This window comes from Mustela erminea, chromosome 1 (assembly GCF_009829155.1).
Source record: "Mustela erminea isolate mMusErm1 chromosome 1, mMusErm1.Pri, whole genome shotgun sequence".
In the NCBI taxonomy this organism is placed as follows: domain Eukaryota; kingdom Metazoa; phylum Chordata; class Mammalia; order Carnivora; family Mustelidae; genus Mustela; species Mustela erminea.
Window position 1 is genome coordinate 218,277,083 of NC_045614.1, and position 16,763 is coordinate 218,293,845.

Genomic DNA, 16,763 nt, shown 5'->3' on the forward strand with positions numbered 1-16,763 from the left:
GGGGACCGGGGCTTGATCCTGTGCCTCCGATCGGAGTGTCAGTCCCCCAGGCTATGTGCTGTGCGCAGTCCCGGTCCGGGCTGGCCTTGGCCCTGGCTTCGGACGGCGTCACCGCGGCTGTTTCCTGCTCAGTCCCCAACCCGCACATCTGTGGTCTGTGTCGCGGCTCTTGCTCTGCGGCCAGGACAGAGTTGCGAAGGCCGTGGGGCGAACGGTCCACAGCCCTGTCTGGAGGCCAGGCCACCCTCGGCCCCAGGCTTTTCATGGTTTTCCCCTGGCTCCTGCTTGGGTCCTTCCCCGCGTGCATGTCAGTAGCAAGTTCCTGAGCTCCAGACGGAATTTTCTGGGCTTTTGGTAAGGACCACATTGAGCTTATGAATTCTCATGCACAGAGACAACGTCTTGCTGGTGTGGAGACGTTCGGACCCCGAGCGAGGGAGGCCTGTCTCTCTGTGCACGTCTGTGTCCTTCTGGAGTGTTTTAGGGGTGCGCGTCCTCATGGCAGAGTTTACGTGTTTCTGCTTAAGTTTATTTCTCTGCGTTGTCCTTCTTTAGTCACTCGTGTCCGCGTGGGGCTCTCTCTCATCTTCTCTTCTGGTCGGCTCTTGTGTGTGTGTGCAGGCTCTGGGTTTCTTTCGTGTCAGCCTTGCACGTTCTCTGCTCGAGTTCGTGTTATCGCTGGTTCTCTCCGCCCCAGGGTCTAGGGCTTCGCTGCGTGTCCCGTCATGTCAGCTCTTCTTTCTCTGTTCTGGGCGTCCGGTCGTCTGCTCTGTTTGAACCGTGGTTAAACAGCGCTGGAAATGGTGGGCTTCGTTGCCTTGTGCTGACCTCTGTGGGGGCGCCCGCGGGGTGTGCCCGGCGGAGGGGTACGTGCACGAGCTTGGGAGGGGCCCAGCCCTTCCTGTTTCCTCAAGGATCTTTGTTAGGAATACATTCTAGAATTTTGTTGGAAAGGCTTTTTCAGACTCTGGAGATAATGGTATGGGTTTTTCCCCACTTAAATTTATTGATATGTCGGATTATATGAATGTGTTTCTTAACAAGAACCAGACTTGCATTCCTGTTATACATTCCACTTGGTCAAATTACTAGTTTTTTAATGTGGTATTGGTTGTCTGTTCACCTAATTTAAGATTTTTTTCCATCTATGGCCACAAGTGATTGGCCTGTAACATTTTTCATATTGTTTCTGTCAGGGTCAGATGTCAATATTATATATGCTTCATAAATATAACTGGGAAGTTTTCATTTATTTCGTGTTTTTGGAGACAGTTTATGCAGCCCTACAACAGTCTGGTCTCCGGGGTTTGATGGGATTCTCCTGTGAAACCGTCTGGACCCGGTACCTTCTTACAGGACGGTTCCTTGATCACTTTCTATGCCCCTTTCATGGAAATGAGTCTCTTACAGCCCTCCGTCAGTTTTGCTAAACTGTATTTTTCTTAGAAATTATACATTTCAGTTAAGTTATAAAATTTAGTTCGTGAAGGTGTGCACAGGGTCTTTTATTCACTTTTAACATACGCTCTGTGGCGGCAGTGACTTCACTGCATTCTTGTACTTCTCCCCTTTCTGCTTGGATTAAGTTAGCTAACCGTCCTTGGTGGACTCTTTCTCCCCCGAGAACCAGGGTTTTTACTTCTGACATTCTGTCCCCTTCTTTCTTCCTTCCTTCCTCTTGCTTTCTTAAGGGTTACTTTGCTCTTTTTCTTTTTTTTTTTTTGAGTTGGAATACATTTGTTGTCATTTTAAATGTGAATGATACAGGTCTTTAGAGATAGGAATTGAAATCCCAGTGTTCATTTTTCAGCAAGTCTCTGCTCTGAGTCTGTAATGCCCTTTTCACCCAACGGTTTAACATGAAATTTGTTTAATTTCCAGGAAGAAATCCTTTAAAATTTGTTTTTTAAAATTCCTAGTTTTACTGCATTGTGATTAGGATGTTGTGTGTAATACTTCTGCTTTATGAAACTTCCCTTTCCTCTGTGACCTGAGAAAGGACCAGACGTTGTGGATGTTCTGTGTGTGTTCCAGAACTTTCTTGCTCTGCTTTTTAGATTGTAATGCTAGATACAGAGCCCTAAGGGCGCCCCTACCCACCTGTTGGGTCACGCATTCATATCTTAATGATTTGTTCACTCGACCTGTCTGTGGCCCACGGTGTGTGTGAGAGTCTGCACTTACTGGTGTGTTCGTGCTCCTCGGGTCGTCTGTACTTGTGTTTTGTGTGAATAGTTCATGTATCTAATGTGCGTTGCTGTTCTATTACAGCTTTTCTGGAGTGAAATAGGTCGTTTTAAAGAATGGTTTCTGAGTAGACTGTGTCCTGTTTAGGAAGCCTTGTCTGTCTGAAGGAGGTAATTGGTTTTCTCCTATTTTTTCTCAGTAATTTTTGAATTTGTGTTTTACATTTGGATCCATGTAGATTCAGTTATTTTTGTGTGTGGCAGGTGGTGTGGAGCATTAAGGTCTAATTTTATAGTCTTAATTGGGTAGCACATTGGCCTAACATCATTTCATAATTGTCTCTTTTCTACTTTCTGAAAATTTCACCTTTATTTTAAACCAGTGTCATGTACGCATTACGTTCTGTGATCATTGTCTGTTCTGTGCCAGGACTAGACTTGTAATTATTACATCTTTATCATATGTATTGATGTCTCTTGTTTTAAAATACATCCCTTGGTTAGTATACATTTTTTTCTTCTGTATAAACTTCAGAGTCAGATTGTTAGGTGTACAGCTATTATTTTCCAAAAACGATTGTATCTGCACATTCTAGACCCCATTCTCTTCTCTCCTTGGCAGTGACCTTCCTCCACGGAGAGTCCTGGTCAGTGTTTCCTCTAGTTGAATCCAAGTGGGCTTCTGGGAGGAGGGGCATCATGACTTTGGAGACCAAGTCGTAAAAGGTGATACATCTTCTCCGGGGCCCTCTGGGGATGTGTGCTCTCAGAGCCCAGCCGCCATTCTGGGAGGAAGTCGAGTGCCCGCCTGGGAAGGTCGCCTGGGGCCGTGCAGCCCCGGTCGCAGCAGATCCTGGCCGGCAAGCTGCTGGCAGCGGACACACCACGGCCTTCTAGCTCCCAGTGCCGCAGCGGGTGCGGCAGGCGAGCTGTGGCCCGGTCCTGTCTGGGCCGTAGGTCGGTGAGCAGAGTGAACATTCCCGACCACTGCGTGTTGTAGCGGTTTGTCCCAGAGCCACATAGAACGGGAGCAGCCGTTGAGAAGAGAAAGGGAAAGACGGGAGGTGTTTTGATTGGGATCGCCTTGAATAAGTTGGGGATTCATGTGGGGAGAATTTTAGTAGTCACAGATCGTCCTGTCGAGGAACGTGGTCTCTCCAATCTTTACGCCTTTTTGATGCCCATAGTAATGTGCGCTTTTTTCATAGAAGTCTTGTATTTTTAGTGCTAGATATACTTTTGTAGACACTATGCACGAGGGGTTTTCCTTCTTAAAGTTACACTTTCTAATGGGAAGCCTGTGTTTTGTTGTCGTTTCGCTTTAGTTTTGATCATTCTTAATGAAAGTTCTCTGGGGCAAGCAGGTGACACTGGGGATTTTAGAATTAAAAGTAAAACTGCATTAGGCTAGCAGTTGCTTTCAGGTTTCTAGGGCATGTCTGCAGCATCGCCTCCTTCCTTCAGCCGGGGCTGGGCAAGCGCACCTTTGTGTCCCTGCACTGGTCTTGTCACAGATCCCAAAGTACCGTGTTCCTGTTTTTGCTTTGAACAGTTGCGTTGTGGAGATCAGAGGTAGGAACGGGGGCCTCTTAGTTACCCCTGCCAGGCTCTGGTTAGAGTGGTGAGAGTTGTCCCAGCGTCTGTGAGTCTGAGCGTCTGAAGCGGCCTCGACTTTTACGAACTGTTTTGCTGGATATAGAATTCTGGACTGGCAGTTCGTTCTTTCTCTCCAGCAGGTAAAAGATGCTCCTCCAACTGTCTTGGTTTACATCTGACCCAGGAGGAGTCTTTTGTTCTTGTCTTTGTTACTTTGTATTTAAAGTGTCCTCCCCCTGTCCCCCTTCAGGGATTAATGATGTTTTTCCTTGTCACTGGCTTTGAACCGTCTGTGATACGCCTTGCTATACTTTTCCTGTTTCTTGTGCCTCCCGTGTTTCAGGCTTTGTGGGTTTGTAGTTCTGGTTTAGGTTCGAAACATTTTTGGTCCTTTTTTCTTCAGATACTTGTTGTGTTCCTCTTCCCCTCCTCCCCTCTCCTCTGGGGCTTCAGTTACTCACATCTTAGGCTCTGGAAGTCCCACAGCTCAGTGACACTGTGTTGCTGGCTTCTCAGTCTTCCTCTGTTTCATCTGGGTGATTTCTGCTTCTGTGTCTTCAGGTTACCTAATCGTTTCTTCCGCAGTGTCTAATCTGCTCTTAATTCCTCCCACTCAGTGTATTTGGCATTTTAGACATCGTGGTTTTCATTTCCAGAAGAATCATAAGGGTTTTTACCTTTTAAAAATATCTTCCATGTCTCTGCTTCATGTCAGTTTTTCCTCCATTGGAATCTTCTTGAACACTCAGAATGTGGTCACAGTGAGTATTTTCTGGTTTTGTCTACTAATGCTACTATCCCTGTCATTACTGTGTCTCGTCTGTTGATAGAATTTTCTACTCATCATGGATCATATGTTCTTTGCCTGCCTGGCAGTTTTTATGGGATGCCAAGCACCATGAGTTTTTCGTTCGGTGCTTATATTTTTGTGATCCTTGAAAATTTGCGCTTTGTGTCATTAAATTACTTAAGTCTGATCATTTTGGGTATCACTTTTATGATCTGTGGATCTGAAACTGTGGTCAATCCAAGACTAATTATTCCTTCCTTCCTGGGTTCTCCACCCAGTGCCCTGTGGCTTTGGAGGTTTCCAGCCTCCCCCGATCCCAGCCTGTGTGGGTGTTGAGTCCTGTGTGGGTGGGTCTCTGCCTGGCTTTGGGTCTTATACTTGTGGGCCGGTCTGCCCCCTCCTGAACACCCCAGGGGACCCTCCGAGCTCTGACCTCCAGTGAAGTCAACTATCCTTGGCTCCCAGGGCCCTGTGCTCTGTCTGCTCAGTGCAGGGGACCTGCCAGGCGTGACCTCAGTGCCCCTTGCGGCACCGTGGGCTGGGAGCTCCACGCAGTTGCCTGTCACTGGCAGGGCTCTCCTCACCTGCTTCTGTGTTTCGGGAGCTTCAGGTGGTTATGTCAGTCTGCCTCCTGCCTCGGCCATCGCCACACAGGGGGCGGTCGCCCTGTTTGTTGGTTCGTGTCGGTAGACACCCACTGACTTCTGGTTTGGGGAGTGCAAGCCTTTCCTATCAGCGTTGATTGTAACGCTCATGTTGTCCACGTTTGGCTTCTGTGCCCCTTTGACGTGGCCTCCTTTTCTGAGCTCTCCCTAACGCGAGACGGGCCAGGTCAGCCTGTCCTTGCTCTGCGTGAGCCCTGGGAGCACAGGTTTGTTTTAGTGCGGGATCGAATGGAGAAGCAAGCCCCAGAGTAGACGGGCTCTTGGTTCCGGCCCGCGCAGCAGCGCAGCTGGGAGTCCGTGGACGTGTGCACGTGCTGTCCGCTCACGCACATTTACGTTTATTCCGCTCTAGGTGTCTGTGCAAATGCACACACGTCACCCAGTCCGATTCCAGTCCCTGCACCACAGGGAGACTCTCGTGTCCTCCTGGTCCGCCTTTGACTTCTCCGTGGAGAAGGGGCGCTCACTGTGCTCCGTAGGTCTGCTGTCAGGGACCCTTCTGTCACTGCTGTTGCGCTGCCCCGCCCCCGGCTCAGTGCCCCCTCCCCGCCTTGGGGCTCCACATTGGATCACTTCCCCCCTCACCTCGGCTGATCCACAACACCCCAGAGAAGGTCACCCCAACAGGGTGTTTGCCCTGTTTGCCCCCTCGGCCTCTGACACCTCACGCCAGCCCCCAGTCCTTCATCCTCTCACTTGGTGGTTCCCCACCTTGTGTCCTGATGCCCTTCTTGCCCTGGGTGGCTCTGGTGCCCCGGCAGGGCCGCTCCCCGCCTTGGCGCCCTCCATCGCTGCCGGTGGGCGCCTGCTGACCTCCTCTGCCGGTGGCTTTGTTTCCTGGAGACGTGCGCCCTCAGCCCCACCGGCTCAGCTTGGGCTCTTCTCAAGAGTCACTGGGTCTCTGGTAACGTCCATGGTTTTGTCACTGTCACGTGAGGGCCTATGTGACATGCGAACTTGGGGGACTCTGTCTTGCTGTTGCTCTGCCAGGTCTCTGCCGCAACCAGAGCATTCCCAAGAGGGGGGCTGGTGTCTGCACGGGGTGGCAGCCCCTCCCTGGCTTGGAGAGCTGGGAGCCGGGGCTGGGGCCCGGCAGAGGGCGCTTGGCACCAGCCCTGGGGCCGGCCTTCTGGGGCTTCTCTGCTCCTTCGGGCTCCCTGACCCTGGGCCCTGTGGTGGGATTTTAAAGACCCCGCTGGGGTCTGTGGCTTCTGGTTTCACTCTGTAGGCCTGATGCACGTGGGCCCCAGAGCTCCACAGGGCGGTGGTGTGGAGAGGTAGAGGCAGCCCGTACACAGGGGGCAGCTCACAGGAAATCCGTCTTCAAAAGGGGGTTTCCCCTTGTTTTTTCAGCGGAAGATCTTTCCAGGTTTTATTTTTATTATATATATATATATATATATATATATATATATACGTGTGTGTGTGTGTGTGTGTGTATCTATGTGTGTATATACACACACACACATATACACACACACATATATATTTTAAATTTAAACTGAGGATATAGCAGTTTTAAAAATCAGACTAAAAATTAAAAGTACTCACTTACCAGTTAAACCACAGGAGGGACTGGGCATAGAATTGGAGATTCTCCTTCATGGATTGATCCCATTAGCATGTTCAGGACTAAAAAATCCAGAGAAGACATGGGCAGGATAACAAGGGATCTTTCTGTTAAAATAAAGGTGGGGGGGATACATTTTAAACAGTAGCTATGAATGGTAGTTTGCAAAGGCTTTTAAATGTCTGATTTGGGTATGAATTAAGTGTCTTGGCTTTAGATTTCCCCTCCAGATCTGCTAAGTAGATTATCCTGGAGCATAAGGGCAGTTGTCCACGTGGCCGAGAGCAGGGAGATGCTCTGTCTTCCACTTCTCTCTGGGTGGTCGGAGGCAGGCTCCTGGGCTTTTGTGCAGGCTGCTGTGTGGGACGCTGAGTCCGAAGTGGCATTGACTTTTGAGGACCAGGATGGTTCCCCCTTCAGCCCTTGTGGATTACGGCAGCTCCTCAGAAGCCCTAGCTTGTCCTCTTTCCTTGCCCCTGTTGTGGCCTGTGAGTGGCCCTCGCATTGGAGTGGTTCTGGGGGGCCGCGGAGGACACTGCCCAGGGGTAGCCTGGGCTTCCTGCAGAGGCGCGGCCTCGCCCCGTTGCACCGTGCCGTGTCCGGTTGCAGTTAAGGTTTCCTGGGCGCGAGGCCTCTGGCCAAGCAGACCTGGGTTTTCCAGTCCCAGTTTGCCCAGCGGACTGTGTTGCTGTGGCCAGTTTACCGAGCTCGCTCTCGGTCTCTTCCTCTAGGACATGGGAGCTGTCTTGCCTCGGTGCCACCGGGCCTCCCCAGAGCGCCCCCAGCGCCCCACGCCAAAGTGCCGTGGCCGATGTATTCTCTGTTAGACACATTGCGCTGTTAGACGGAAGGGTATTCATTAACTTTCCTTCACGGTGACTTACTTATTTTTAGGATACTGAAGTGTATAAAGCTACAGTCAAAGACGACCTTACCAAGTGGCAGAATATTCTGAAAGCTCATAGCTCCGTGGACTGGCTCATAGTGGTCGTTGAAAATGATGCCAAGAAAAAAAACAAAACCAACATCCTTCCCCGAACTTCCATTGTGGACAAAATAAGGAATGATTTTTGTAATAAACAGAGTGACAGGTAAGTGTATCTTTAACTTTACCCCACTGGCTGCTCCCTGGGCGCTGGGCCTTTCTCCCTCTGTGTGGGAGCTCAGCCTCCGTGAGTGGTGGTCGTGGGCGTGACGCTTCAGCTCGGGGGGTACAGGGTGCTGGGGAGAGGCCGGGTGCCCTGCTCTGGCGGGTGACGTGCTGTCCATCCTTTCCACCCCCCCAAGCCCCATGCGCTGGCTGGGTGACCGCAGCGGGAGAGACCGCAAAGCGGGTCCCCCCTTGAGGAGCCAGCGTGCACGTCCATGTAGCTGGGCCTTTGGGAAGTCCTGCGGCCCTCGTCTGCAGCAGGGCAGACGCCCACACGCCTTTAGTGAGGGGGCTCCATGTTGTCCATGAACGCCTCTTACAAGTTCCTCAGAACCAGAATTCTGAAGTGCTGATTTCATCTTGAGAATCTGTAAGAGGGAACCCCGAAACTTGGGTGGCTGCATTATTGCACACCTTCCTTTCCCCTTGCTTCTCTGTGGGGCCCTGTTCTGTCTTCCGGGGAGCTCACTGCCGTGTCAGCAGTTCTGGGCCTCGCCGTGCACACGGCAGTCTTCCTGGAGCCTGGGGCTTTAGTCTGTAGGTCCTAGGCCAGTGCCTTGACTCCTCCAGGGCCCGGGGTGCAGCACTCAGCCTGGTCCCCGCTCTGGTCCAGTGTGGCCTCCTGGAGAGACGGGGCATGGTTTCACCCCCGCTCCCCACACCTGTGGCACCCTGGTGGCCGGTGCTGAGTGTGACCAGAGACGGGAGCAGGGGGCGAGGCTACGAGGAGAAGGGCCCCTTGGAGCTCGTGGGAGGGGTGTGGCCAGAGCCCTGGTGTGCGGCCAGGAGAGCCCCCGACACTGCGACCGCGTCCTGTGTTGTCAGGCCACCCAGTAAGCTGACAGTTCTTCGCTGAAGGAGCCTTCCTGGGCTTTCTTTCCACGCTCCACCCAGTTCTGGATCCAGAGTCATGTTCGAACTTGCTTTCTTTATATAAAGCATAACGTGAGCCTGCCTAAAGCATAATAAATATGAGATTGTTGAGTTTCTGGTTTATCTGCAAGGAATTTCATGCCATCTGGACTTGGGGGGACTTTTTCCTAAGGCCTCTTATTCATAAATGAGTTATCGCCAAGGAATCAGTTTACATTTCAGCAAGATGCCCCGTGACCAAGTGTCCTTCCCTGTGTGGTTCGGGTATGCCGGCACACTTGTTCTGGAAGGAGGAGCAGGCTGCAGGGCGGGTGTGGGCAGCGTGGGGCCGCGGGCGGTGGGGAACGCTGACTGACGGCCAGACCAAGCAGCCTCTCCATCTCATTTCTTTGGGATTTGACTAAGTACGTAAATTGGTACTAATGGGGCATATTCGTCTAAACCTGTGACATGTTCAGATTAGAGGATTTTTTTTCAAAGTACTCGTTGATTTATTTTTAAGTCTGCGTTACCATTTTATCTGATTGCTTAAGGTGTGCTCCTGCTGAGCCCACTGAAATCTAGCTTGTTTTTAATGACTCTTCCTTTATACGTGGAATCTAACTTACCAAGTTTTTAACATTTCATCTCAGTCTATAAACGTGACTTCCAGCATTTGGATTTTCATTAATTTGCAAGCTACCTTTAACATATCTGTACTTTTTAAAATAAAATCTGTATTTTTTAAAATAAAGAGCTGGGTCAGATTTTCATACGTACGAATTTGATAACCCTGTACTGACACCTGTTTGATTAGCCAGTGTGATTTCCGGCCTTTGGAAACATTGGCGTACTTAGCCCTGCAGCAGCCTGCTGTTTTCTTTATCGTTTGTGGTTAGAAGCACTGCGTGTTCATGGTAGGAAAAGGCAGTAAGCCAAATTAAACTAGATCTTAACTCTTCATATTTGGTACTTATTTTTCAAACCTTCTCTTTTTACGCACACACAGGCGCACGGAGCATGTGTGCCCACAGCGTACTGTGTGGCATGTTTTGTACTTGCTTTGCACCTAATACATTGTAAAAATGTTCCCACGACCAATGGATGTGTTTCTCCGCCATTACCATCAATGAGTGTGTGACAGTCCCTGTGGTGACGCCCTAGCTGTTTATCCCGTCGTCTGCTGGACGACACGTCACCGCTGAGGATGAATGGCGTCGTAAACACCTTTCGAACTTGGATGTTGTGTACATCCTTTGTTCTTCTCTTAGATCCATCCCTAAAGGGAAGATTGCTCGGCTGAAGGTTTTGTGCACTTTTCAGGCTTTTGGTGAGTGTTGCTGTCCATGTTGTACCTGACCCGTGAGCTGCCGGTGGTCCCCTGACTGGCGGGGACCGGACTCCTGGGAGCGGCTGCCCTGGGTGCCAAGCCACCAGTGCACTCTGGGGGGGCCCTTCTCGACACTGGGCGCCCCCCAGTCTGAGCAGCTCTTTTGGGCTTTCCTTTCCAAGTGAACCGTCCAAACTTAATGAGAATTTTTGAAGCATAGTTCTTTTTTGTTATAGAAAGGTCTAGAAACAGTGAAAGTTGAAGGGCACAGTAAGGGCTGGAGAACTTAATCTGTGGTAAGCAGCAGTTCACGGGACACAGAGACTGTCTCTGGTTGGGGTTCGTGGCCGTTTCCTCTCCCTTCCCCCGTCTGGATTCAGGGGAGAATTCTGGGATAAATGCCGATGGTTCACAGCCTTGAGAAGGGCATTAGGATACAAGGCTGACCTGACAGACTCCAGCAGACCCTGTAGTGAGGAAACGCGTGTTGGTCGTTTGGGGCTGTCGCAGTGAGCTGGTGGGATCCCTCTATTTTCAGGGGAAGAACCAGTACCGTGGGGGCGGGATGTCTGGAATGCCAGCCGGTTACCGACTTTTAGATCATCTTCTTGGTACTAATTATTCCTGGTGGATCGTCCAGACTCTAGTGATGTCACATTTTTTTCTGCTGATTTGTAACTCTGGAGACTGAGCCCTTCCCCCAAAGGGCCTGATGCGCCACCGAGACTTAGAATCTGCCCATTTGCTCCTTGCTAGTGATTAAGGCGACGCACTCACTGAGGAAAGATATGGAAGCTTATAGCACCAGTATTTTAAAATTACTTATGAGTCCATGTTTAATCATTTTCTCTGTAAATTATTACTATCAAGGATCAAGAGATCTAGCTTTTCCAGTGTGTTAGATGGACACGTTGTTTCTTCCAAATCTCCTGGAAACTTGTAATTTTATGCCTTTGATGTTTCCACACCACGGATGGTCTTTTTTTTTTTTTTCCTTTTTCCCCTTTTTAAGCAGCCTCCGTGCCCAACCTGGGGCTCAAACTCACCACCCCGAGCTCGAGTTGCACGCTCTGCTGACGGAGCCGGCCAGCCGCCCTCTTTTTGTAGTGAAACTGTATCATAGCCACATGTTATAGTCTTTAAGTTTCACTTATGAATTCTTTGTGGGACCTGCCCGTGTGCTCAGGGTCTCGGGTCTGGGGAGAGCGGGACCCACAGAGAGGACATGTCTGCAGCATGACACTTGCTGGTGGGAGTGGGACCACACCAGGGCCCGGGGGCCGAGCAGCGGGGGCCAGGTTCCAGGAGGCCGTGTGTCAGCCGAGCCGGGTTTGGAGGGATGAGTAGGAATGGGCTAGACGAAGGGAGGAGAGCCTGGGAAGTTGGGTGGGCTCGGCCAGGAATAGCAGGAGCAGAGTGGACAGCGAGGCCGGGTCCGTGCCGTGCCGACCCTCCTGAGCCGCGCCCGTAACTGAGCTCTGTCCTGTCAGCTTCCGGGGGCCAGAGTGGTGTTTGAGGAGGGCAGCCCATGTGCGGTTTGGGGACTGCTGGGGACGTGGTCGCCTTGCTCTCCCGGGAGCCCTGGAGGCCGTGTGTGAGACCGACTCTTCCTCCGTCCCTTCCGGCCGCCCGTCCTTCTGCGGTGGTGACGGCGCGTGGGGTGTTAAGCCAGCTTCTGATGAAGCCTCTGCCCAGTCTGGTTTCTCACCGCCCGCCTGATGTTAGGCACCAGCCGGGGAGGAAGGACGTGGGGGAGGGCGGCAGTTGGCACCACAGGGAAATAGTAGCAGCTGGACCACGCGCTGTGCTTGGACAGGATTTTCCAGACAGTCCGTTCGTGTCTCCGCAGGTGTGTCGTGCTCTCCGACCCCCTGAAGGACTCTTCTCGAACTCAGGAATCCTGGAATGCCTTCCTGACCAAACTCAGGACTTCGCTTCTTATGTCTTTTACCAAAAACCTCGGCAAGTTTGAGGACGACATGAGGACCTTGAGGGAGAAGAGGACCGAGCCAGGCTGGAGCTTCTGCGACTATTTCATGGTCCAGGTGTGTGGCGGCGGGTAGAGTGGGACCGTGTCCTGTTCCTGCTCCTGTCCTGGTCGGTGAGGCGGGTGTTCGGTGGTAATTCTTCCTGGCGTAGTTTTTAAAACCCAAGGGACAGGACACAGTCGCTAACAGACGTTTCCGTGTGCAGGCTCTCGAGCGGGTGGGAGGTGGTCCCTCGCTGCCGTCAGCTCTCCTGCGGCCTCCGAGCTTGGCATCTGGCCTCCTGTGAGAGGGCCGTGGCCTCGGAGTAGTGTGGGTTTTGCTGACTTGCTGGGCCTTCCAGGGTCTCTACTGTGGAGGTGGCTGAGGCCGAGGAGGCTGGCAGTGGTGACAGTCCTGAGGACAGCGGTGCCTGCCCCCGGCATGACCCCGGCAGTAGGCCGTGACTTCCCAGCAGCGTTTATCGCCTTGTCGTTTTGTTTCATAGTCCCGGGTTCCAATAAAGGACAGTCATAAGCTACTTGCTGGGGGACCTTGCTGACACTGCAAAGGGTGACAGGAACGTTGCCGTTAGGTTTCCTGGTTCTTGTTCGCCATATTTTGACAAGAAAAACCTGATTTTCGTATTTAAATTCCACCTGTGTGTAAATTACTGAAGAAATAATGCACTTCGAACAAATAAAAGACCCATTTTGATTAGAAATCCTGATGCTCAACTCTGACTCTGTTGCTTATGTCTTAGTGGTATCTTGGCGACGTGTGCACATAATGCACATAAGGGAGTCGCACCCGCTGCTACTCAGGGTGGGACTGACCCGTTACTGACCTTTCGGCCGGCCCCGTCCCTTCACCTTTCAGGCTCATTCAGCGTGGTTCCCAAGAGCTACAGACAAGGACGGGGGGATCCTAGTGAGCGCAGCCGTGTGGGGTGGGAATCTGAGAAATGGAGATGCGCGTGTGTGAGGGTTACATGCGCGTGTGTTTCCTCGCTCTGTCCTCCGCCGGGCCAGGAAAGAACCACTTCTCAGTCATGTAAGCACACGTAGTGCCAAGATCTTGGTTTCTAAACTCCATTCTTTTTTTTTTTTTTCCTTCCTATTTGAGAGAGACCACACGAGCAGGGTTGGGGGATGGAGGCAGAGGGAGAGAGAGAGAGACAGACCCCCCGCTGAGCAGGGAGCCCGATGCGGGGCTCCATCCCAGGACCCTGGGATCATGACCTGAGCTGAAGGCAGAGGCTTAACCTACTGAGCCCTCCAGGCACCTCTAAACCCCATCCTTAATAATGAGTGCCAGGGATCTTTCTAGAAGTGGTTGATTCCGGGGCTGGGGCGGGGAAAATACAAGATGGACCAGGATTAACACTTCCCAGAAAATTAAGCAAGATGGAGAATGGAGGTCCATCAGAAGGATGTTGGCACCACCTAGAGGAGGCTCCTAATGGCCAAGCTGGAACAGTTTGTTTAACAAAATAACCACAGAGCTGGATTTTAGCCCGTGGAGCACAGTTCACATCTGGGAGCCCTCGTACTCGACATGGCTGGTTAGATCAGTAGACGGAGAAGGTTCCCCCCTTGCACACAGACGCACGCTAGTTAGCAAGGGCCGTGCCAGCGACCAAGGGTGCCTGCTCGTGTCCCTGCTGCTCGGGGGCCGAGGACGGTTCCAGGGCTCACGGTGGCCTTTTCCTACCTCCCTTCGGCCTCCCCTTTGGGCATTTGTCATTGCTAACACCGTGGGGTCACGGAATTGAGGTTTCCTGAGTGGAATGAGTGAAGAGTTACTTTCAGTGCTGCATGCTTTTCCTCTGTTGTCATCTTTAAGAGCAGCACATCGTTTCAAAAAGTTGTTTGACATTTTTGGTTTCTAAAAAACTTCTGTTTGGGGGACCAGGAAGAGCTTGCCTTCGTATTCGAGATGCTGCAGCAGTTCGAGGACGCCCTGGTACAGTACGACGAGCTGGACGCCCTGTTCTCTCAGTATGTCGTCAACTTCGGCGCTGGGGGTGAGTAGCGCGCTGCTGGACGCAGGTCCTCTTCTAGAAGCAAATCCGCTTTTACGTGGTCTGGAAGCTGCCATGATTTATTTGGCTAAGGATTACATCACTTTCACTATTTTGTGCAAGGGCTATAGGACACATCCTCACGGCTCAAATAGGAAACGAGGTGAGAACTCAGAACTAGTCGCTTTCACCCGTAGAGGCATTTGAAGCAGGAAGAGCATTTGCGAAGAAGGTGTTGTTCAGGTACAAAGAATCTTTTCTACTACGTGCGGCTGGCTAGTTACACGTCCGCCTCTGGGCCTCCTTGCTAGTAAGAGTCGGAGTCTTGTGCCTCCGTTGACAGGCTGTCTTTGGAACACGTGAGGCTCACGGCGAGTTCTAAATGGCACCGTTGTCGTGGGCGTTCGTCTTCTTTTTACAGCTGCACACTCAGAAGTACACACGTAGCGCAGGGAAGCCCTACGCAGAGAAAGAATTCATCATAATCGTTCGCAGTGGGTTTTGGGTGCTGCCTGATTTGATGGACGTGGCGTCCTCTCCTGTAGACGTCTGTCTGCAGCTCGCTGTTCGTACCGACAGCCCATCGTGGCGTCGTTCCAACTTGACGGATCAGGGCTTCAGGTGCTTTCACTCGTAGCTGCATCGTGCTTCCTGGTGCGGATTCCTTAGGGTTAATGCGGCCATCCCTTGCTGCTGGACGTTCAGGGGTTTCCATTCTGACCGCCACCACAGTGTGGAAAGAGACGTCTTTGTGGGGTGATCTTTCTGAGAGGGCCCTGCTACGGCCTGTGAAGAAAGGAGTGATCTCAGGGAACCGTGGTTTCTGCTAGAAGACCCGTAGGAGGGTGAGGCGCTGGGACAGGCAGCTCGGGCTCCATCTCTGCTTTAGAAGTGATAGAAATGAGGACGAACGGCTCGGACTGGTTTTCTCTCCAGACCAGGTTCCAGGAAGTTCAGATTTGCATCTCTTACTTTGTGTCTTACTTATGTCTACAAACGTAGACATAACCAGGGCAAAGTATTTACTCATTAAACTTGAAAAATGTGAGAAGGGGTGAAATTATATTTTGCATCTCCGTACTGTACGTGTTTAGATGTCTTATATGTTTCTTATGTCATATTTTGCATAATTTCTTTGTTCTCTCGGTTTTAACATCTGGGACAAATTAGAATCCAAAGGTAAGCTGGGCCGACGTTTGGCAGCTGGATGCTAAGATTGTTTGTTTTTGTGTGTTCCTTTAACGGATGTTTAGTGAGAGTCCCGTATGACCCGGTGCTGTTCTGAATGTAGTAGGTAACAGAACCTTGTGTGAAGGGGACACAGGTGTAGAGAAAACACGTCCGGTAGTTGTGATGAGCGTAGGGCTCAGAAGGCGTTGCGGGTGCAGGGCAGAGTGTGGTGGTAGGTGCTGGGCGATCGTAGCGTGGTCTGGGAGGCTCTCCGAGAAGGTGGCATTGACACAGACGCCTGAGTGAAATGGGAGAGGGAGCCAGAAGAACGCTGGGCAGAGGGGCCTGTTGGTGGAGGTGTTGTGAGGGCTGGGGTGGGCACCCCCGAGTGTGGCCTTGAGCGGCTCCGAGTAGAAGTCCCAGTCAGTAAGCTGTTTGCACCGGAGGTGTTCAGTAACACCAATGTGCCAATATCGAGTGGCTTCCTCGTGGCAGTGCAGCACGAGGGGGTGTGACGGCTATCTTTTGGAGTGAGAGAAATAGACTAAATTTTTGCTCTATGGCTTTAATGACTAGTTATCGTGGGCTCTTACGCTTCCTTTAAGGCCATGTTTGAGTCTGGGGCTGTAAGTTCGAATCGGGGTGCCTCGCTGGACGTTGTTGATGAGCAGGAATGTTCCCTTCTGCTCCCACTACTACTTCTTCCCGTGCCTGCTGTCCTTTTCTCCAGGAGAGGATTCAGGCCGCTGCAGGGCTGAGGCAGAGACAGGTGTGGGGCTTCCGTAGGGAGGAGAAGGGTAGGGGCCAGATAGACCAGCACGCGCCCGTGAACCGACTGCGCCCGGGCACCCAGGCAGGAGCAGCTGGCACAGTGCGCTCCTGCCCAGGCCTGGCACCTTCTGCCGGGAGCCCACTGAGCACGGAGCCCGAGGCCTCCCTGCCCTCCTAGCCCGGCAGTCTGCAGCTGCCCACCTGGTCACGACCCGCTGGGCATGGTTCGGCGCCGCCCCTGGCGGCCCAGGTCACGTGGCCTTGCGCCCATCACCAGTTGCCGCGGGCTGGGTGGGAGTGCCCGTGGGAACTACCCCGCAGGAGCTCTCACAGCCCCGAGCGGGAATGGCGGGAAGGTGAGGTCATCTGTAGCCCGCGCCTTTCATGCCCTGTGCTTGTCTAGACGGCGCCAACTGGCTGACTTTTTTCTGCGAGCCGGTGAGGAGCTGGAACGGGCTGATCCTCCGGAAGCCCATCGACATGGAGAAGCGCGAGCTGATCCAGAGGCAGGAGGCCACGCTGCTGGACCTGCGCAGCTACCTGTTCTCTCGCCAGTGCACCCTGCTGCTCTTCCTGCAGAGGCCGTGGGAGGTGGCCCAGCGCGCCCTGGAGCTGCTGCACAGCTGCGTGCAGGAGCTCAAGCTCTTGGAGGTGAGTCTCCCCCGCTTGCCTGCCTCTCCCCTGTTCAGAGGCAGA

General features: G+C 52.2%; 1 protein-coding gene across 4 annotated transcripts in view; it reads left to right on the forward strand.

Annotated features, from left to right (window-relative positions):
* The window catches only part of TRAPPC10 (trafficking protein particle complex 10), a 77,755-nt gene that overhangs the window by 26,269 nt on the left and 34,723 nt on the right, over positions 1 to 16,763 (forward strand). For all 4 annotated transcript variants that reach the window (XM_032356517.1, XM_032356526.1, XM_032356536.1 and 1 more), the window contains 4 exons: positions 7,702 to 7,898; positions 11,989 to 12,184; positions 14,018 to 14,129; positions 16,471 to 16,718. In XM_032356517.1, the coding sequence (XP_032212408.1) occupies positions 7,702 to 7,898; positions 11,989 to 12,184; positions 14,018 to 14,129; positions 16,471 to 16,718 (753 nt within the window). The remainder of the gene's footprint in view (positions 1 to 7,701; positions 7,899 to 11,988; positions 12,185 to 14,017; positions 14,130 to 16,470; positions 16,719 to 16,763) is intronic.